This window comes from Sapajus apella, unplaced genomic scaffold, assembly GCF_009761245.1.
Source record: "Sapajus apella isolate SASKATOON/1434 unplaced genomic scaffold, GSC_monkey_1.0 scaffold28, whole genome shotgun sequence".
Taxonomy (NCBI): Eukaryota; Metazoa; Chordata; class Mammalia; order Primates; family Cebidae; genus Sapajus; species Sapajus apella.
The window spans coordinates 5680145-5702829 of record NW_022436968.1 but is presented as its reverse complement, the minus strand read 5'-3'; the positions used below and the strand labels follow the sequence as shown (position 1 = coordinate 5702829).

Below are 22685 nucleotides of genomic sequence, written 5' to 3'. Positions count from 1 at the left end.
CCAGAAGTAGATAACGGAGTGCTTTCTTAAGTTAGCATACGTTGATTACTTCTTGCTGTTTACCAATTACCAGTGCAGTGTCTATAATGGCAAATATTTCTTTTTTTTTTTTTTTTTTTTGGTTTATTTTTAGAATGGAATCCCAAATCTGATAAATCTCTTGAACTTAAACATAGAAAGTGTGCTAGTAAATGTAATGAACTGTATACGGGTATTATGCATAGGAAATGAAAACAATCAAAGAGCTGTGAGAGAACATAAAGGCCTCCCATGTCTTATCAGATTTCTGAGTTCTGATTCAGGTGAGCTTCTATCTCTGTATTATTTTATAATGACCAGATACATTAAGTGAAGCAAACATGGATTTGGACTTGTTGTGTATGAATAGATGTCCTGAATCTGTCTTTGAATAGATCTAAACACGTGTAATGTAACCTAAATATCTAAAACACAAATTTATTTATATTTCCTAACTGCTAAACTATGTAGAAAACAGTTTTATTTATATATATATATATATATCTGAGATGGAATCTCACTCTGTTGCCCAGGCTGGAGTGCAATGGCGCAATCTCAGCTCACTACAACCTCCACCTCCCAGGTTCAAGCAATTCTCCTGCCTCAGGCTCCTGAGTAGTTGGAATTACAGGCATGCACCACCACACCTGGCTAATTTTTGTAGTTTTTAAGTAGATATGGGGTTTCACCATGTTGGCCAGGCTGCTCTTGAACTTCTGACCTCACCCACCTTGGCCTTCCAAAGTGTTGGGATTACAGGCGTGAGCCACGGCACCCGGCCTCTTCCCAGTTCTTTATCCACATCCCCAACGTCTTTCCTGAGCTTTAGAGCTAGTTTGGATTACTGAAGAGCTAAGTAAAGACACTTCACTCCCTTCAGAATTTGGGTCCAGATGAGAAATAGATAGGAATCAAATAGAGATCAAAACTTCAGCCTTATTGTTGGAAAGCTTGCTCCAAGAAAACAACGAAAAGTGCCTAAAAGAACCTAAACCATGCATTTGCAATGACTCATTCTTCAAACTAAAAAATTAGGTAACTCACTATTCTTCTCATAAGGAAGGATGAACAAGGAGTAAATTTTGTTCTTAATACTTCTGATTTTGTCGTGGGTGGAGGAATTTCTACTTTTTGTACTGATGCAGGGTAAGAGAAAGAATGGTTTTCCCTACACTCTTAATTTTATTAATCTTTAAGGGTTAACATTCCAAGTGTTACTTGAGTGATCTATCTAAAATGTAAAGTTGATTATATCTTCTTCTTTAAATTACTCAGTGACTGTCTATCACCTAGGATATGGTCCAGATTTCCAGCATGGCCTATAAGCCCTTTTTACTTTCCTACTTCAAGAGGAAATGACCTTCCTGTCACTCCCCTCTGATGTTACTGTCAAGTAATATTGAACTTATTGCTATGTTCTTTACTTTGGCCTTTCCTTTTGTTCCACAAGGTCAAGGACCTTGTTTTGTTGGCTCATCATTGTTTCCCTAGTGCCTGGGACAGTGTCTAGCACATAGTAGCTATTCAATAAATATGCATTGAATAAAATAAATAATTAGATGATTAAATGAAGAAAATACTCATAACAATAAAAATGATATATTTGACATAAATTGATATAAAGTGAGTATAGAAGTTGGTATGAACAATAAGACTTTAATAGAGAGATGATTAACCTTGATAGTACATAAAAAAAAATGCTGCATTATGGAGCATCTAAAGGATATCAGTAGCTGCATGAATGCACAAACACTTTTCCATCTAGTTTTGCTTTTGGAAATATGTTGATATTCTACATAATAAAAAAATTAAATCTACAAAGCTGGGGGAAATGAAAACTGAAAGAAATAAATTGTATAACTAGATTCATAAAGAAAAAATGAATACAAATAATTGTAAACACAGTGCATTATATACCCTCTTTCTAAGGGTAAACACAAAACAAACTACACACAGATCTTGAGTTCTTTTTAGTGAGCTTGTATGTCATAGTGATATGGGTAGAACAAATCTGAACCCACATGATAAGTACTGTAGGACTGAAGAAATGAATAAATGTGTTGATATTATTAGGTTCTTCTTGTGCAAAGAAATGTGCAGAATGTAGGATAACAATAAAGAACCTTGTGGGGTTGGGGTTGGACTGGAATTGGAAGTATATGTGTGATACACGTATACATATATATATAAACACACACATATGTGTGTGTGTGTGATCCAGAAGCAATTATATTTCAGTAGCAATGAGCACACCTAGCACCCAAATCTTGGTTTCTAAATATCATCCCTCATTAAAAGGAACCAGAGGGTCAGGTGCGGTGGCTCAAGCCTGTAATCCCAGCACTTTGGGAGGCTGAGGCGGGTGGATCACGAGGTCAAGAGATCGAGACCATCCTGGTCAACATGGTGAAACCCCGTCTCTACTAAAAATACAAAAAATTAGCTGGGCATGGTGGCGCGTGCCTGTAATCCCAGCTACTCAGGAGGCTGAGGCAGGAGAATTGCCTGAACCCAGGAGGCAGAGGTTGCGGTGAGCCGAGATCGCGCCATTGCACTCCAGCCTGGATAACAAGAGCGAAACTCCATCCCAAAAAAAAAGGAACCAGAGCTTCCTGGAGAAATAGTTGATTCCAGGGCAGGGACAGAAAAGGTATATGGTGAGTCAGGAATCATCATATGGTGACAGAAAGTGATAAAATACATTTTTTTATAAAAGGGGAGGCATATCTATAGGACACAAGGACAACCTGAAGGGGCTCCCACTGGCCAAATCTTAGACAATTTGAGTACCAACATAAATAGGAAAATACACTGGGCACAGTGGTTCATGCCTAAATCCCAGCACTTTGTGGGGTAAAGATGGACAGATAGCTTGAGCTCATGAGTTCAACATCAGCCTGGGCAACATGGCAAAATCTCATCTCTACTAAAAATGCAAAAATTAGCTGTGCATGATGGCACACACCTGTATTCCCAGCTACCTGGGCAGCTCAGGTGGGAGGATAGCTTGAGCCTGGGAGGCAGAGGTTGCAATGAGCTGAGTTCATGTCACTGCATTCCAGCCTGAGTGAGAGATTGAGATTTTGTCTAAAAAAAAAAAAAAAAAAAAAAGAGAGAAAAGAAAAGTAATGGGTTATAACTCATTGAATAAAATAGGAGCCCATGCACTCATCCTGATAATAATTGGATAAATAAGGAAACAAATAGAGAATAAGGTAGGGATCTTCCATACAGCAGAATGCCAACAAATGGGAAGGAGTGGTAGATTTGGAAAATTAGTATTGTGCAAACAGCATAGTAAAGATTGGTTCAGGCAAAAATTATAAATAGTTGCTAAATCTTGGGGGACAAATTTTGATATTTACATGGCCTTAAACTGTTTTGCTCCCTATTAGTTGCAAGAGGGAAAAATAACTATACAGTAGAAAAACTGTGTGATCAAAAGTAACATCACCAATGAGGAATAGATGGACATTATATAACTCCACAGATGATATCCCTAGAACATAATGTCACTTTTTTTTCTCTTTTTTATGGGGTTGCTATGTTGCCTGGGCTGGTCTTAAACCCCTGGGCTCAAGCAGTCCTCCTACCTGAGCCTCCTAAGTTGCTGGGATTACAGGCACACACCACTGAACCCAAGCCATAATGTCTTTTAAAAAACATTCTGGGCCGGGCGCGGTGGCTCACGCCTATATTCCCAGCACTTTGGGAGGCAAAGGCGGGTGGATCACGAGGTCAAGAGAGTGAGACCATCCTGGTCAACATGGTGAAACCTTGTCTCTACTAAAAATACAAAAATTAGCTGGATGTGGTCGCACGCGCCTGTAGTCCCAGCTACTCGGGAGGCTGAGGCAGGACAATTGCTTGAACCCAGGAGGCGGAGGTTGCAGTGAGCCGAGATTGTGCCACTGCACTCCAGCCTGGGTAATAAGAGTGAAACTCCGTCTCAAAAAAAAAAAAAAAAAAAAAAAAATTCTGGATGGAGGTCCATATCTTGAGTCAGGAGGAAATATCAAACAAGCCAAAATTGAGGAAAATTCTCTAAACTAAATGACCCATATTAATTAAAAATGTCTAAGTCATAAAAGATAAAAAAAAAAACAAAAAAAAAACAAGAAAAGGTTCCAGATTACAGTATACTAAAGAGACATAACTAAGTGCAATACATGGTCCTGGTCTGGATCTTGTACTGGAAGAAAGTAAATATGATAAAGGACATTACTGGGACAATCAATGTGGTATGATTAAAGTATTGCATCTTCTAATTGCCCTGTAGTTACCTCAGAGGATAGCCTCATTTTTAGTAAATATACACTGGATTATTGAAAAGATAAAAGGCCATGATGTTTGCATGCAATATACCCTCAAATTTACAAAAGTAAATTATATAGATAAATGGATTTTAAAAAAAACCCCAACATGGCAATATATTAAACTTATCAATCCTGGTAAATGTATATAGGAATTATTCATACAACTTTTCTGTAAGTTAAAAAAATGCAGCTGGTTACAAGGATAGGAAAATGTTTGGACTCACCAGTACCAAAAATATAAAACAAAATGAGACAGTATTTTCATCTATCAAAGTAGCAAAGTTGATATATTTATTTTTAATGATAATACATGTACTCAAAATGGATGCTGCAAACCACCATGGCACTGTATACCTATGTAACAAACCTGCACGTTCTGCACATGTACGCCAGAACTTAAAGTATAATAATAATAAAAAATAAATAAAATTAAGACAATCAAAACAAACAAAAAACATGCCACAGTGCAACTGGTTAAAAGAATATAGGAAAATGTTTAGGCTTACCAGTACCAACAATACAAAACAAAATGAGACAGCATTTTCATCTATCAAATTACCAAAGTTGATGTATTTATTTTTAATAATACCCATACTCAAAAAAAGTGCAACTTGTTAAAAGAATATAGGAAAATGTTTAGGCTCACCCATACCAAAAATACAAAAGAAAATGAGAGTATTTTCATCTATCAAATTAGCAAAGTTGATGTATTTATTTTTAAGGATAATAATCATATTCAAAAAATACAGTAACATTGATACTTTTGAACTCTGATTACAGAAGGCTAAGATGCTATTATCATTTTTGATAAGTAATTTACTGAGATGTACTGAGTTATTCCAGTAATTCCTGAGCCTCTGTGCTAAGGGGGAAAGATACAGACATGAAGGAAATAACTTAAATGTCAAGAAGATTTCTCCTGGAATTGTTTAAATAGTGAAAAGTTGGATACAACATATTTTCAAAATGTGAATGGATAAGGAGATGTGATATACTCACCTGTTAATGGAATATTTAAAAGGCACTGATGTTCATAAAGAATGGGAAAATGAGGCTGAGCGAAGTGGCTGACATCTGTAATCCCAGGTGTAATCTGGTAGCCTGTAATCTGTAATCTGCTGACATCTGTAATCCCATCACTTTAAAGGGGAGGCTGAGGAGGGTAGATCCCTTGAGTCCAAGAATTGAAAACCAGCCTGGGTAACCTGGTGAAACCATGTCTTTATAAAAAACACAAAAATTAGCTGGGCGTGATGGTGCACTCCTGTAGTCCCAGCTACTTGGGAGACTGATGGCTTGAGCCCAGGAGGTGGAGGTTGTAGTAAGCTGAGATCACACCACTGCACTCTAGCCTGGGTGATAGAGCCAAACCTTGTCTCAAAAAAGCGGCGGGGGGGGATGTTTTAATGGTAAGTAAAAATGCAGGTTATTGTTTTAAAATACAACTATATTAAATACATCTGTAACTATCTAAATCCATCTTCATAAGAAATAGCACATGAGATTATGCCAAATGTTTGATTGTGTTTAGGTGGTAAATCTAGTCAGTTTTATTTATTTATTTTTATTTTTATTTATAAGAAAATATAAAGAAATATAATATTTCTATTTTTCTATAAGCTTTCCATAAATTTGATTTTATAATATGGGAAATGAATGATATACTGCACTTTGATATTATTACTTTTCATAAAGTTTATTTAACTTGTTCTTAAATTCATTTGAAGATGTGTTGAAGGCTGTTTCTTCTGCTGCAATTGCTGAGGTTGGGCGTGACAATAAGGAAATTCAGGATGCTATAGCTCTGGAGGGAGCTATTCCTCCTCTGGTGGCTCTTTTTAAAGGGAAACATATTAGTGTCCAAATGAAAGGTGCAATGGCTGTGGAATCACTGGCAAGTCACAACCCTTTTATTCAGAAAGCATTTCTGGAAAAATCATTAACTAAATATCTTTTAAAACTCCTAAAGGTAGGAATTTCATGATTACTGGTCATTTTTCTTAGATGATATATTCTATATTGAATTGTTATGTGAATAGAAAAACTAAACCAATTCTATAATAAACATTTTATAAAATATACATTCCTAAAATGTTCAATAAATATTCACTGAATTAATGAAATATTTTTAAAAATAGGCATTTCAAATAGATGTTAAGGAACAAGGAGCTGTTGCACTTTGGGCCTTGGCAGGACAAACACTAAAACAACAAAAATATATGGCAGAACAGATTGGATACAGCTTTATAATAAATATGCTTTTGTCACCATCCGCTAAAATGCAGTATGTTGGTAAGTTATTTTCCTTATTTTATTTTTATTTTTTAGAGACAGGATCCCGATCTATTGCCCAGCCTGGAATGCGGTGGCACAATTATAGCTCACTGCAGCCTTGAACCCCTGGGCTCAAATGATCCTCCTGCCTCAGCTTCCTGAGTAGCTGGGATTACAAGTGTGAGTCACATGTCCTCTGCATATCGTAGAACAGTCGCACTGGAATATCATACAGTTCTCTTGCTTTTCTTTATCAGGAGGTGAAGCTGTCATAGCTCTAAGTAAGGACAGCAGGATGCATCAAAATCAAATATGTGAAGGAAATGGAATTGCACCATTGGTTCGTTTACTAAGAATTAGTAAGATTGCTGAAGGCACACTTCTCAGTGTCATCAAAGCAGTGGGATCCGTTTGTATTGGTTTGTATACTTATTCTCAATTTCTTAAATATCTGTAAGAACAAGAACAGACTTGCACAGAGAAGTGGTAATTAATCTCTCTTCCTCTCTATCCTCACTGTTTGAGCCCTAAATGGTATTTAATGTATAAAAGACTATTAAAACTTTAAAAATTTCTCTAAGAAATTGGTCAGCAAAAGTAGTATAATTAAGAATTTTATAGCAGACTTGCCCTTGAACTATGGCTAGAAAGGAAAATTAGGACAATAAGCCTGGGCTATTTTGACTGAAAGCAATCTCTTTTTTAAGTTTAAAAGAAAAATAGTACTTTTGAATCTCAAGAACTATATCTTTTGGAAGATACAGAAGAGCTTCTAATGCTGGGGCACATTCTTGAATGTCTCTGTAATGATCATTTGTTTATATAACATAGAATTTCATTGCAGTGGAATTGACATTTTGGGGTTCCTAAGAAAATGTGGAACTGTCAGTTGTGACTCACCAAAAGTTAAAATTTGGGTTCTTGCTGACTTTAATGAATGCAGCATGCCAATTGTAGACTGCTTCTTGCAAACAAGAGGAAAATCAATCTTTATTTCTAGATCACTGAATTTCCTCAAAAATAGTCCAGCTGAATGAAGTATAATAGGAATTGATTCTAACATTTTTTTTCTCTTTGCTTGCGAAAAGTTTCTTGCATAAATTCATTCACAATTCCAAGAGAGTAAGCCAGAGAAGATGTTTCTTTTCTCAGCCAGACACTCTGACATAAATTACAGTAATTTCTAAAGTTCTAATAAGTGATAACATATATGCAAGGTTGCTTGATATGCATACACATGTACATAATCAAGTTTCTTCTCATTAGTTCATTTCAAAGCTGTCCACATCAGCTGAGTGTGTGTAGGGGGGTTGGTTTGCAGGGACAAAGATGTTTTTTTCTTCAAACTTCCCTAGATATAATATGTAGGTGATTTCTCTTCACTGTTCACTGAAAGTGAAGAGAAAGGCTGAAAGACTCAATCTTGTGTTCATATTTAACCCATTTATTTAGAGTTAACCCATTTATATAAACCCACTGTATATTTATTGTGACATTTATTGGCAAAAGAACAGAATTAAAATTGTTTGTCCATGTTCAGTAGAAAGAAATAAGTTTTTCAACAGGAAATTGTAAGAAGTGGAAAAAAAAAGAGAGAGTTGAGTTTCTCTGGTGAGATTAGGCCTGCAATTTAAAGTAGCATGTCATAAAGAGACATAGTAAGAGTATCTTTTAGTCGTATATAATTTAAGAAACCTAGAAATTTTAACTTGGTGATTTACTGTAGTCATTTTTATAAAAATAAACTTTTTATAGAAAACAATAGAACTATGAACTTAAGTACCTTGCATATTTCTTCAATGAATGATAGCTATTATTATTATTCATTGATAGTATAACATTTCAAATTTCTTTGCTTTGTGACTATTAAGAAGCCATTCACAATTCTAATAAGTTCTCCATGTTTATTCACTTTGCCTTTTAAAATATTAATTCAGGCCTATTAAAATAGTGTCAGTACAGCATACCGTTTTGTAATTTACTAACCACATTACCTTAGAACACTGTGTCAACCAAAAATATCAACCTATGTTTGACTTTACCATTTACAAGATGGAAAAAACTATTACCTCATTGGCATGGACTCTTACAGGTGTAGCCCATACAAGCAATCCTGTCAGTCAACAAGTTGTTGTAGATGAAAATGCCTTGCCAATACTTATCTACCTACTAAGAAATCACCCTTCTCCTAACATTAAGGTATATATAAAGCATTACTTTTTTTTCTGATATGGTAAAAATTAACAGAAATATAATTTTAAAGAAAATTTTGTATCTTTATACAAGTTCATAAACATAAAAATATTTAATCTTTTAGACTAAATCCTGTTTTTCTTGGAGAAATAAGCCAAAAATAAAAATAAACAAAATCCTAGAAGTTTTAAACAAAAAGGTTGCTTCAAATCATAAGATACTAGTAAATTTTATTAAAAGAGGTTTTCTTCAAATATGACAAGAAAACGTTACGTTTTTACTCTTCAAAGAAGTTTTTTCCTCAGATATTTGATTATTTATTTACAGAACTTAGGATAATACCTTTTTACATACTCTGTTGGCCCTTGTTCCCTTCTCCAGTGCCCTCAAATGGAGCCCTGTGGTTGGTCTCTGAACACAGAGAGAAAGGATATCTTCTCAGCTGTTAAAAATTATGAGGGAGTTGTTAAGTGCAGCTGTTTCACTAGTAAAATAACTGGAATCGATGGATTATATTTTATCAAATTTTACAGTATCTTTCCGCAATGTATCCTATATAAATGCCTGCACAATGAAATGTGTAATTTCATAAAGCTAAGTGAAAAATAATTTCTGAAAACCATATATTTAGGTTGAAGTGGCATTTTCCTTGGCATGCATTGTCCTAGGGAATGATATGTTACAGAAAGACTTACATGAAAATGAAGGATTTGAGTATGCTGATGTTCTTTATCTTCTTCACTCAACAGAAAAGGTAATACCTTTACAAAATATTGAGGGTCATTTAGAAAAAAATGGTTTTTATACCACATCCTCAAATTATCTTCAAGTCTTCTTCATGGTAATATTCAGTGTATTATTTAAGAAAAGACATGTAAAAGATCCCTTTCTAGGTCATTAGTTTATAATAATGTAATAATACTGCTCCATATTTTTCTGAGTTGTCCCATTTCATTATTGAAATGCAGTAATTTTAATGTTTGGTGATGAGTCAGAAAACAAATCTCTTCTGTCCCAAATCAAATTTTAAAAATAATTTTATGTGCTTTCAGCCCTCAGTCATTCACTTCTTATACAATACACTAAAGTGGTACTTCTCAAACTATTTGTGATGAAGAAGTAGCTTTTTCCCAGGAATCTATTATGGAGGGATCTTACTGGTAATGTTAACTTTGATTACTTGGTTAAAATGGGAATCTGCCATATTTCTTCACTCATTGTTTTTCCTTTTGTAATGAATAAGTATCTTAAGATGAGACACTTTGAGATTATGCAAATATTTTGTTTTGCATCACACTTTTGCTCACCAATCTTAACATCCATTGATGCAACAATAATAAATGTAACATTTGCCTAAGGGCAATAAAAAATTCCCTTCTTCCTTCTACAACTATTAGTTGATATTCAACTATAAAGAAGATTTGTTTCTGTTCAATGTTTGTTCTCAGTTTTGTTATCCAACTGTTAATGATTTTGTGGACTGTCACTGGTTCACAGGCCACACTTTCAATAGCACTACCCTAGAGAAATGAGAGCTATTTTGTACAGGGCATTTCACAACCAGGAAGAAAATTGCCAATGATGTTTCTCTCAGTTCTGCAAGACTTTAAAGGAATCAAGGAGGGTCAGGAGGTGGGTGGGAATAAAGTCATGTTATTTTTTTAATATAAAAGTTTGCTCTACTGTGGTACACAAAAAGGAAAGTGCTGCTATAAAAATATGGGAAATATTTTGGGAGGTCAAGGTGGGCAGATCACCTGCGATTAGGAGTTCAAGACCAGCCTTGCCAATATGGTGAAACCCCGTCTCTACCAAAGAGACAAAACTTAGCCAGGCATGGTGGTACATGCCTGTAGTCCCAGCTACTTGGAAGGCTGAAGCAGGAGAATCACATGAACCCGGGAGGTGAAAGTTGCAGTAAGCCAAGATCGCACCACTGCACTCCAGCCTTGGGGACAGCACTAGATTCATTTCATCTCAAAAAAAAAAAAAAAAAAAAAAGAAAAAAGAAACATATATACGTATATATATACATGAAAAATAATAGAGTGAGGAGACTAAATGAATTTCTGACTGATTCTCTAAGCCACATTTTACCCCTCTGTTCCTTCTAGATTTTATTCTCATTACTTTACTCATGTGCACCCTTCTTCTCTTTTCTTTTACTACACATTCCACTCTCAAGTGTTCTGCCTTCCCTCCCACTTTGTTACCACCAGCTTCACTCTCTAGACCCTTGATTTGTCTTGTAATAGATATATTATTGTGCCTCAGTTCTACAAATGATAGAGAATCTTAGAGAACTAGAAGGTTTAAGTATAAACCAAAGGATTTATCTGGACGTGGCTACAATTTTTAATTCTAAGGATCATCAAATGCAAGTTAAAAATCCTCTAGGGTTTCTTGTACTGTATTTTGTCTCAAACTGCCTGCACTGTAGAGGCACATTAGTGCTCTTAGGGCTTTAGAAACAGTACTGAGCTACTGTGGTCCTTCATTAAACCTATAGTGGGAGACTTCAGATTACAAAGATGTGTTGTAGTAGTTAAAGGGGAGGGAGCGATGTTCAGCAGTTAAATATGTCACTGAATGAATAGCTATCTTATGGATAATAACAGGAATGCAATAAAAATTAGGTCAGGAACCCAGGAACCTAGCCACATCAATATTGTCACATGGAGATGCAATAAGTTATGTGTTGTTTTTAAATTATAATTATTCTCATGCTACCAAACTAGAATAATATAGGAAAGGGACCATTGAGATTGATTTCCACAAGCCACATAAAATTAGTCACATTAATTTAGTTACTGGTATTCTTTTTTTAATCAACTCAAATATGTGGCCTAATTAATTATGAATATACTTTTGAAGAAATGTTAATGAGCATAAATAACAGGCACTCTTCTCCCATTCATAAATCACAGTGTGTATAAAGTGAAAATAAGTAACCACTGGGTATAGCCACCTTGATAGATAGGTAAATGAAAATATATATGAAGTAAAGAGTTTAAGACAGTTGACATTTGGGAAAAAAAGGTATGGAAAAATATGTCTTTCCTCAAGGATTAATTTCTAGCCCTCTGAACTGGGAATAGCCAGCTTGGTTCTTATCCTGTATCTGATACTAGCTGGCATGGTAGAAATAATCAAACTATGGGATTCATTTTGAAACACTATATCCACTTTATAATCTAAACTATTTACTGTAGACTTCCACAGTGATATTGCAGGAGTGAACCCTATGCGGAAAAAAAGTGGAAATCGGTCAAGTCTTAACATATTTCTCTTATTTCCCTCTATCTGACCTTGATATACAAAGCATTCCCCTTTGGTTCATTTCCCATTGACATTCCTTCCTACTTGGCTCTAGGTTCTATTCTGCTATCTCTTAATCTACACTTTGACCAGGACTGAGACCTAGTTTCTCAAGCTTGACTGTACCTAATACCTCTCCTTCTGCCTGTTGCTAGGTGACCATTTGTGTGTGTGTGTGTGTGTGTGTGTGCGTGTGTGTGTGTGACTTTTATTATGGGAAATTTCAAATATATATAAAATGAAAGGGTAGCATAATGAATCTAAATGTTCCTGTGACCCACTTCAGCAGTCATCAACTCATAGCCAATCTTATTTGATCTGTACATCCATTCACTTCTATTAAATTATTTTCAAAGCTAATTTCAAGCATCATATAATTTTATCTATAAATATTTCAATATGTACATGCAGCATTTTAATACTATGATTAGCAGTGGCAGAAGAAATTTCAGGGCTGGCTGTGGTGGCTCATGTCTATAATCTCAGCACTTTGGAAGGCTGAGGCGAGCAGACAGCTTGAGCTCATGAGTTCAAGACCAGCCTGGGCAACACAGCAAAACCCTGTCTCTACAAAAAATACAGGAAATTGGCTGGGTATGGTGGCGCATGCCTTTAGTCTCAGCTACTTGGGAGGCTGAGGTGGGAGCATTGCTTGAACCTGGGAGGTGGAAATTGCAGTGAGCCAAGATGACGCCACTGTACTCCAGCCTGGGTGACAGAGAGTGACTCTATAAAAAAAAAAAAAAGAAAATTCACTAAGATTAATGAGTTCTCTCTGTGTGTACTACATTGTTCAAATAACATACTAACAATACAATATAACTGAATTATTTTTAATATTAAAAATAAAATTTAGTAATAATATTTTATCTTTTGAATCTTTCTGGAAGATATACCATACTTATATAGCTTTGGCAAGCAGACTAATTCTACAGAAGAAACTAGCTTTTGCTGTCTGCCCAGCCTCAGAATGTTAAAATATGATTCTTAAAAATATTTTTCTCCTATTCTTCCTTAAAATATAGTACAATGGAATTTTACAAATGAATTTAAGAGACGATATGAATACCCAATAACACATGGAATGCAATAGATAACATGCTATACAAGAGAAGTTTTGATTTATTAACTCTACTTTGAAATGCTGAAAATTATAACATTCTGGAGTAACTGTTATCTATTTTCTCTAGTAACGTCATATTCTACTCCCAGTGATAAGAATGTAATATATTTTAATGTGCCAAAGTCTATTATGTTGAGTAACATGATCAATGAAGTTCACTATAATGCATGTTTCTCCTATTTTTAGGATATTTGCTTAAGAGCAGGGTATGCATTAACCCTTTTTGCCTTCAATAATCGCTTTCAACAATACATAATATTGGAAAGTGGAATAATGGCCATATCTATTTTTGAACCTTTTCTTGAATCAACAATTGAAACTGAGAAGGCAATGGCAGCATTTCAGGTATAAAATCAGAGATTAACTCCTCAAATTAATAAATATGTCATTTTGTGAAAACTTGAAAATTACAACAATTTGGAGGCCCAGAAAAATGTTTACTTATTTGTAAAAATTTAGTACTTTGTATATAAGCCCCTCTACCTCATAAAAACTCCATTAGCTATGAGGATTTCTTCATTAATATAGAATTTTATAGGTTACAAGATGTGTATGCCTTTATACCTCATCTGATGTTTATAATAAGCCTGTGGGGTTGACAATCAGGTAGTATTATTTTCATTACCCCATATTAAAGGACATAGGTAGGCTGGGCGCAGTGTCTTATGCCTGTAATCCCAGCACCTTGGGAAGCCTGAGGTTGGGAGTTTGAGAGCGGCCTGACCAACATGGAGAAATCCCATCTCTACTAAAAATACAAAATTAGCCAGGCGTGGTGGCACATGCCTATAATACCAGCTGCTTGGGAGGCTGAGGCAGGAGAATTGCTTGACCTTGGGAGGCACAGGTTGCGGTGAGCTGAGATTGTGCCATTGCAGTCCAGCCTGGGCAACGAGCCAAACTCCATCTCAAAAAAAAAGAAAAATAAAAAAAAAATTAGATAGAAAAACATGTTAGCATCCAAGACAGGTTTTCTAACTGTAAATCTTTAGTTGATCACACTGATCCTTCAACCTAATAATGATTGTATGTATCTGGGAAGTCTTATTCTATTTTCTATCCTGTGCCCTTTAAGAGAAGTACTTTCTATGAACTCATGTTGAAAGAGTACAAAAGTTGCAACTGTTGTAGGAAGAATAATAGCACTTCCTATGGTCACTGCTATGACCAGACAGGAACAAGTGCTCTTAACTCTCCGCCGCCCCCCCCCACCACATGCTGCTTTTATTGAATCCTCTAAATACTTCATTTACTCTTCTAAGAAGTATCAAAAGAATAAAAAATTTTTTTTTTAATTACAAAAGTGTGGCAGGGTGCAGTGGCTCACACCTGTAATCCCATCACTTTGGGAGGCTGAGGCAGGTGGATCATGAGGTCAGGAGTTCAAGACCAGCCTGGGCAACATGGTGATACTCCGTCTCTACTAAAATACAAAAAATTAGCTGGGCATGGTGGCGGACGCCTGTAATCCCAGCCACTCAGGATGCTGAGGTGGAAGAATCACTTGAACCTAGGAGGCAGAGTGAGCCGAGACTGTGCCACGGCACTTTAGCCTGGGTGACAGAACGAGACTCTGTCTCCAAAAAAAAAATTACAAAAGTGTAATTAGAGAAGCTGAGTAGAAAATGTTTAAAGATTCTATGCTTTTTTCCTGTTTTTTTCTGTTTTCAGATTGTCGTATTGGCTAAAGTCATTAGAGATGTGGACCATATTACTTTGTCTGCAAGAGGTGTTACTATTTTAGTTGATAGTCTGTATTCGGTTCAGAGTTCTACTATTGTCTTGACAGGTAAGAAATGACTAGAAGTTAATTTTAGCCACATAAAATTATTTTCAAAAACAGTTTACTGTTATCTGAATAATAATAAAATAATACACCTGGTACTCTGCCACAAGAACTCATGTTTATCTACATGGAACTCCGCAGCAAGTCCATGTGAAACAATGGGTATCCACTCTGCACCCAAAATAGAAGCAGAGTAACTCTGAACACAGACTTTTTGCTTTCCTAATTACTTTTCTAAACACTTAATTATTTTTTTTTCCTGGATATAAATGTGAATTCAACTTTGAACTACCAAAAGCAAAATCAAAAAACTGATTTATAATAGTGGTGGCAGATTTACACAGATGTACCTCTGGTTTCCTTTTGTCCAGTTGTGCACATTTTGCTAACAATGAAAAGTTATTTATGTCACTATGCAACAAAGCAAAGCAAGATGGTCCCATAGAGTTCTCAACACATTTAATGCTATTGCATAACTGCATCTACTGCCGACCTAACCCAACAGCTCACACATATTAGGTGATCAGTAATATTTAATGGACTTGTTACACCTCTCTCAAAGTAACATAAGACAGGGTCAGAATTATACTAATATGCAGTAACTACTACCATTATAAACAAACAAATAAATATTTGTTTTTTAACCAAAATGGATCTCTAAAGGAAACTTCACTTGATGCCATAGAATTCTATTTTTATGAAGTACATTTGCAAGGCAAGGAAGGAAAAATGAAGCAATGAAAACTTTCTGATGGAAACTAGCTAGAAAAAAATGTTTAAAGAAGTTATTAAATATGTTTTAATCTAAATAACATTATTAATTCAGTGTTATAGTAATTCTGTGACTCTGAAAAATAACTGTAGTGGGTATACACTCCACAAACTCTTATGGGAAAGAAATGCCTTATTACAGTAGCTTTCAAATATTAAATTAATTTCCCCAGGATGAGGAGAAATGAATCTCAGAAATTACTGGACTTTCTCTGCACTCCATAACCAGAGTCATATGCATGTCCAGGGTGTATCTGGCTTTGCCAGATATTCAGGCCTCAGGTATAGTGTAAAAATAACTGATGTGCTTGGTGTCAAGTTGACATGGTTCCCAGAAAAGCCTCCAAAGGCACAGAAGTTTTTAAGAGACTGTGATTTCTGTTACTAAGAATGCGGTTTTCCTATATATACCACTTAGCCATTCTCCACTCAGAGTTCCTCCTTCTACTCCTTTGAGAACTATAAACCTTAGTTCTCTTTCTTAGCTGCTCCCTCTGTTTCCATTTCTAACTTCCCATCTTTAAAAGCTCTTTTTAACTTTAAATAGAGCTTACCTTTAGACAATTTTTGCTTTAGATGATACAACCCAGTTCTCCCCATTCTGAGGCAATAAACACAAAGAATTTCTTGGCTTATAATACAGGCCAGACAAAAATACAAGGAAAACAAAAACTTAGGTCATATAAAGTCTCCACACACAACTATAAAAATACATTTTTATCTTCAAACACAAATATATATAAAATAGTAAGTTGGTAGCTACACAATTATTGGGACACTTTATTATTTTAAATCTGAAAACATTTCTTTTTATGGTAAAAACTTCAATGAATTTAAACCTCAATAAGCAATACATTGTTTGATTTTAAAGTATTAATAAAGCTTAAAGCCACTTCAACTGCAAAAAGGACATATTAAATGTTCTTATGATAATCAAATCATTATGTTCATAGTTATTTTTAAAACCCTAAAAACTTCAAAACAAAATATATTCTGAAGCTATGGAAGAAGGAAAACCTCTGATTTTCAAAACTGTCCACCCTTACATAAACCTACTTATACCGTTTGTGACAGAAAACCAAACTGTAATTTGGGGGAGTTTATTCTATATTTACATATGCATGCTTTTCCTCAGTGCTGCTTCATTGACAGAGATGTCTTGTGACACAAACCTTTTTCAGTGCTATGTGCAATTAATGAAAATACTGTAAGTTTATATCAATTAAATAACACAAACATTTTTCTTGTTTAATTTATAGGGAATTTAATAGCAAGCCTGGCTCATTCTAGAGCTGGTATCCCAGAAGCATTTACCACATTAGGAACAGTCCAACGGCTCTGCTTTCATTTGTACTCAGGGATAGAAGAGGTAAAAACAAAAAGCAACCAATTCTAAAATTAAATATGCTAAAACTATAATTTACCTTTCTTTGTACTAATTTTTCCACTGATTGACTATGTTATATAATATAGTTCCTGTTACTAACTCAAAATTAGATGACTTTTCTAATACTAATTAGTCATGCATATCTGCCATCCACAATTTTAATTCCTATAAAAATATACATTTGTTTTAACTCTAAGACTTAGGATTTTAATAACAAAAGCAGTATAAAACAACTGTAATTAAAGATTTAAAACAAACTACCTGTTCAAATTAATTTCTGATTTAGAAAACAAAAAACCCTACATAATAGGTGATCTAAATGCTGGAATTAAGAGTCAGTTTATAAATATGTTGATGACAAAGAAATTTATAATTAAGGTGTTTGTCAAGTAACAAAAACTGATGACTCTGATCTAAGTCATTTCTATGATTTGAAATGAATGAAAATGGAATACATAGGATAGTTTTCCTTATGTGCCAAGCAGGGTTAGATGTAAGGGTGTGTGTAAGAGGCCGTGCTGGTCACAGCAGTGGCTTGCCTCTGAGTGTTCCCCAATTCTCTTCCACTAAGGTCTAAAGCAGTGTTACTGTACCTTTAAAGTATATCAGAATCACCTGGTGGGCCTGTTAGATTGCTTGGCCCCATTCCTAGAGTTTCTGAGCCAGTACATTTGAGGTGGGCCCTAGAATTTGCATTTCTAACAAGTTCCCAGCAGCTGAACTGCAGGTCCAGGGTTCAAGGTGTAGAAGACATATGAGCATACAGAGCAACTGAATGCCAACATAAAGACCAATATGTTTACTCTATGAAACTTTTTATGCTACCAACTATCATATTCCATAACAACTGCCCAGGAGCATACTTTAGTCATATGACCAACCTATGGGTCATAGACAGAGGGAATTTTCCTCAAAGAACTACTTTTTCTAGAGTCCTGTGGCCTGACACTTGTGCTTCTTTCTTTGTTTTGGACAGTGGAAAAGCGAGTTGCTTTAGTAACATCTGAATGTTTAAAAAAAGTAATAAATAAATAAATGAGTTGCTTTCCCTAAGATTTCTGTTGCCAAGAGTTCAGGTTTCTTACATGTACCACTTAGCTATTCTCCAGTCAAAGTATCTGGTCCTACTTCTGTGAGAACTATAAACAAAATAATTAAATAAGAGTTTCTAGGGGTGGAACCCAGGCATAAGTGTCAAAGTTATATGGGTGATGCTAATGGATTGTCAGGGTTGTGCTCCACTGCCTTAGTTCAAACTCAAAGTTTCTTTCTTGGGCAGCACATTAGAATTACCTGTCACACCTTAAAAAAGAAGGAAAAAGGCCCAGATTCTACCCTCAACACATTTTGATTTATTTGGTGGGCTTTTTTTTTTTTTTTAAACATTCCGAAAGGTTCTAAAATGTAGTTAAGATTGAGAACAACTCATAGAAATCAATGGCAGTTGACAGCTCTCTGTAAAAATATGGCTGTTAAGCTTCCATCTATACATTGCCATTTGTTTGCATACATATTTGCTTACACTTGTTCCCTCCCTTACAGAGACTTTCCTATGAAGTAGCTAATTAGATCACTAAGATATTTTAAGAACAAAGCCCATTGGTTAAGAAAGAACTGTTTCTTCATTTAGGTTCGTGCAGCTTGTTCCTGTGCTCTTGGCTACTTAACATACAATGCAAATGCTTTCCGCATCCTATTAAAGGAATGCAGGAATAAACCTAATCAGTTCATTCGTATAAAAAATAATATCAGCAGAGATGCAAGTATTAATCCAGCATTTTTAAAGGAATTTCAAATGCAACAAACACTGGTGGGACTTCCTTCCTTAAGGTATAGTCCTATATTAGAAGTCGCAGTAGTGAAATTATTGATAGAGGAAACTTTAAGGAGGTTTAGTAAGATCAAACAAGAGGAACTATTCTTGAAATGAATATATCTCCTATATAGCAGAGGATAAACTTCATTCTAAATGGTCATTGTCAAAACCTGTTTTAATTCCAACTTAGCACCAGAGTTGTGGGTGCAGACAAGAATACACCTAGATTTTGAAGATCTTCTCTGGCCAGGATTATTCACATTTTAGAGAGTTTTTGGGAGACTGGTCACCACCACATCTGATTCAAGAAGTCACTTTTTAGTAGACTAGGGGTACATTTGACAGTTCTGAGACAAGACCATCACTCCGACCTTAGCATCAAATGGGTCTTCTGGACTAGGCCAAATTCCCAGGGTAGAAACAGGGCTAAATTAGACTTAGTGGTTAAAGTTATGGTGAAGTTTTCCAGGAACTTATTCAGAGGATTTCAACTCACTGTTGTGGTTTCATCACAAACTGAAGGCCCCCCCAAAAAGGAAGAGAGGAGAATCTCTTTACTATGGGTATATTATCTGTTCTGTAAATGCAGCTGAATTACAAGTTTTCTCTGCAAGTAGTGATATTCATACATAGGAAATAGAACTGCTCAAAATATATGATAAACTCTATGATAATGGAAGAGAATAGGACCCAACAGAGCATCATGGTTAACTATGATTGTAGATAGCCATGTACAAACATGTTCTCTATCAATTTTAAGTACAGAGAATGATGAGTACAGCTTTGGAGCTACTTTAATTCTTTGAAAAACTGAAAGTCTAAAACGGGTGACCTAATTTTATGATAAGCCAGGGAACCTAAATTATAACTGTTATAATTGATAATGCTAAATAATTTTCATTGGTTCAAAGAATTATGATAAATAATGTAAGTAGTATTTTACACAGTCACTCCCACGGCTAGCCCATATGATGAGTTTGTGGGAAGTAGAAAAATATACCCCTTTCTCAGACCTATCTTCTTCAAAACCCAGCTGAAATGTCTCTTCTTCCATAACACTTCCCCTGATCACTTCAAGCAGATTTAATATTCCAAATGCTTAGAGTAAGTAAGTGAGTAAATGAGTGACTGAATATAAAATACATACAGGTAACATGCAGTTAGTGGAGGTAACATGTATGAATTAGGCCATTAGGCATTAAACCTGGTACTGTTATTTCTTCATGTATTTTTTTCTGGGTGCATTATGTCTTCATTTATTTTAATAATGATAAAAATGTTTTTCTTTTAGTCTGGAGAAGAATGGAGGACCATCCATAATTCCTGTCTTTAAAAAAGGTAATTGATTTTTCTTTTATCTATAAAGCACCTCCTGCCCCAGATACTTTATGATTCTGTACTCCATCTCTAAAAATTATTCAAAATGTAGGCCGGGTACAGTGGCTCATGCCTATAATCCCAGCACTTTGGGAGGCCTAGGTGGGCAGATCACTTGAGGTCAGGAGTTCAAGATCAGCCTGGCCAATATGGTGAAACCCCATCTTTACTAAAAACAAAACAAAACAAAACAAAAAAACCAAAAAGTAGCCGGGCACAGTGGCGCATGCCTGTGATCCCAGCTACTTGGGAGGCTGAGGCAGGAGAATTGCCTGAACCTGGGAGGCAGAGGCTGCAGTGAGCCGAGATCGCACCACTGTACTCCGGCCTGGGTGCTGGGTGACAGAGTGAGATTCAATCTCAAAAAAAAAAAAAAAAAAAAAAAAGAGGAGAGGGGCCCCCCCCCACCCCGAAAAAGTTTACCTACATACTTTTCTTTTGTAATTCCATCTACCTAAAGTATCTTCTTATTTACAAGCCCATGATAATCATTTTCTTTAAGGCCTTCCCTACTAGTATCACTTGAAAGTGATCCCTGTCTTATTTTGCTTTTCTCAAACCATGCTTAGAAATAAATCCATTTAAACAACCTGTAAGTATGACTTAAATTATGATCTTGCTATTACTGTTTCATGTACAACTTACTTATCTGAATTCTTAGGGCTGAGACATTTTTTTTCATTGATACTCTATTATATAGTTTTGAGTTGGTACATTATACTTGAATGGACTAGATTTGCAGAGATCAGGGTCTAGATCTCATATTATTTATCCCTTCCAGGGAATAGAAATTACTTGTCAATTTCACGTATATTCTTAGTGCTTGTTCATGTAGGACCAAAATCAGTCCTTATTTGGAATGTTGTCCTATCATGAAAATCAGGGATAGAAACATTCAGAAGGCAAGATCAGTTTGCTAGAGAGAGAATTTAAAAAGACAGTAAAAGGAGAGGAAACAGCTTCACATATTCAGCAAGTATATGAGGGAAGCTAGGTATGTGAGCAGGCTATATAGAAATATATATAGAATATCAATATAGAAATAAATATAGAAATATATATAGAATATCCATTTTTTTATATAGCTTCTTTAATGTAAGAGTAATTTACACACAAGAATAAAGTCAGTCTCATTCTTTCTTCACTTTAACACTGGTTTCTAAACAACAACCTGTTTATCAGTCATGATCTGAAGTTTTCACAGGTTTGTGGTAACATAAGAAAAAATAAGGACAAGGTAGCAAGTTTCTGATGATATTCATTTCATTCAATGTCAAGTCCATCATTTTGAGATAATGTCTTTTATATTTTCTTTTGGTACTAAAATATCCTTTATTTTATATAATGATGTTTAAAGTAGTATTTGTTCTTTTATTGGTGCTAACTTGACATAACAAGCTAGCAAACCATATAGCAGTCCTACAAATTTTAGGCCTCTGACATCTAAAAGTTTGGAAGCACTGATTGGGTTCTCTTAGTATGTTTTAGTTATGTAAAGAAAATAGAACTACATAGAACTAGAAGTAATAAGACTACACCCAGGGCTCTCAGGAGAGACAATTAATTGGGGCTCTCTAATTTTTAGGGAAAGAGCACCGAAGAAAATTAAAACCTAAAATTCAACCAAAAGATTCTTTGACTTTATTGCCTCCTGTAACTAACTTCGTGGGACTCTTCAAAGCAACAAAAAAGACCAAGGATTCCCATAATATTTTTTCTTTTTCATCTACAATTACATCAGATATCACAAATGTATCAAGACCAAGAATAGTGTGTTTGAACCAACTTGGGAAACATGTCCAGAAAGCCAACCCAGAGCCTGCAGAAGGCTAATAAAAGCACTTTAGTATGAAAGGATTCCTGAGCCATCTTTTAAAAAAATTTTAATTTTTAATTATGGTAATATGCAATAATACAGCTGAATAATCTTTTTGAATGAAAGTTCTTGATCTTGATATTAAGCAGATTTTCCTTAGCATGTCTTTGGAATTTAATATCAGGTCAGAGTTATGGTTTCAAAAAATAAGTAGGATTTCTGTAAAGATAAGTAGGATCTCTGCTTCCTAGGTTCAGGCAATTCTGTCCCAGCCTCTTGAGTAGCTGGGATTACAGGTGCCCACCACCACGCCTAGCTAATTTTTGTATTTGTAGTAGAGATGAGGTTTCACCATGTTGGCCAGGCTGGTCTTGAACTCCTGACCTGAGGTGATCTACCCGCCTTGGCCTGTCAAAGTGCTGAGATTACAGGTGTGAGCCACTGTGCTCGGCTTCACTGTGTACTTTAAAGCTCCCCTTTTCTCCATCCA

General features: G+C 35.4%; 1 protein-coding gene across 1 annotated transcript in view; it reads left to right on the top strand.

The window, feature by feature from the left end:
* Positions 1-22233, top strand: part of ANKAR (ankyrin and armadillo repeat containing) — a 64261-nt gene extending 42028 nt beyond the window's left edge. Inside the window, exons 12-23 of the mRNA XM_032292665.1 lie at positions 134-302; positions 6062-6303; positions 6473-6626; positions 6866-7027; positions 8701-8807; positions 9433-9555; positions 13429-13587; positions 14914-15031; positions 17059-17168; positions 18817-19016; positions 20294-20340; positions 21965-22233. Coding sequence (XP_032148556.1) covers positions 134-302; positions 6062-6303; positions 6473-6626; positions 6866-7027; positions 8701-8807; positions 9433-9555; positions 13429-13587; positions 14914-15031; positions 17059-17168; positions 18817-19016; positions 20294-20340; positions 21965-22212 — 1839 coding nt within the window. The 3' untranslated portion in view covers positions 22213-22233. The remainder of the gene's footprint in view (positions 1-133; positions 303-6061; positions 6304-6472; positions 6627-6865; positions 7028-8700; positions 8808-9432; positions 9556-13428; positions 13588-14913; positions 15032-17058; positions 17169-18816; positions 19017-20293; positions 20341-21964) is intronic.
* The last annotated feature ends 452 nt before the right edge of the window (positions 22234-22685 follow it).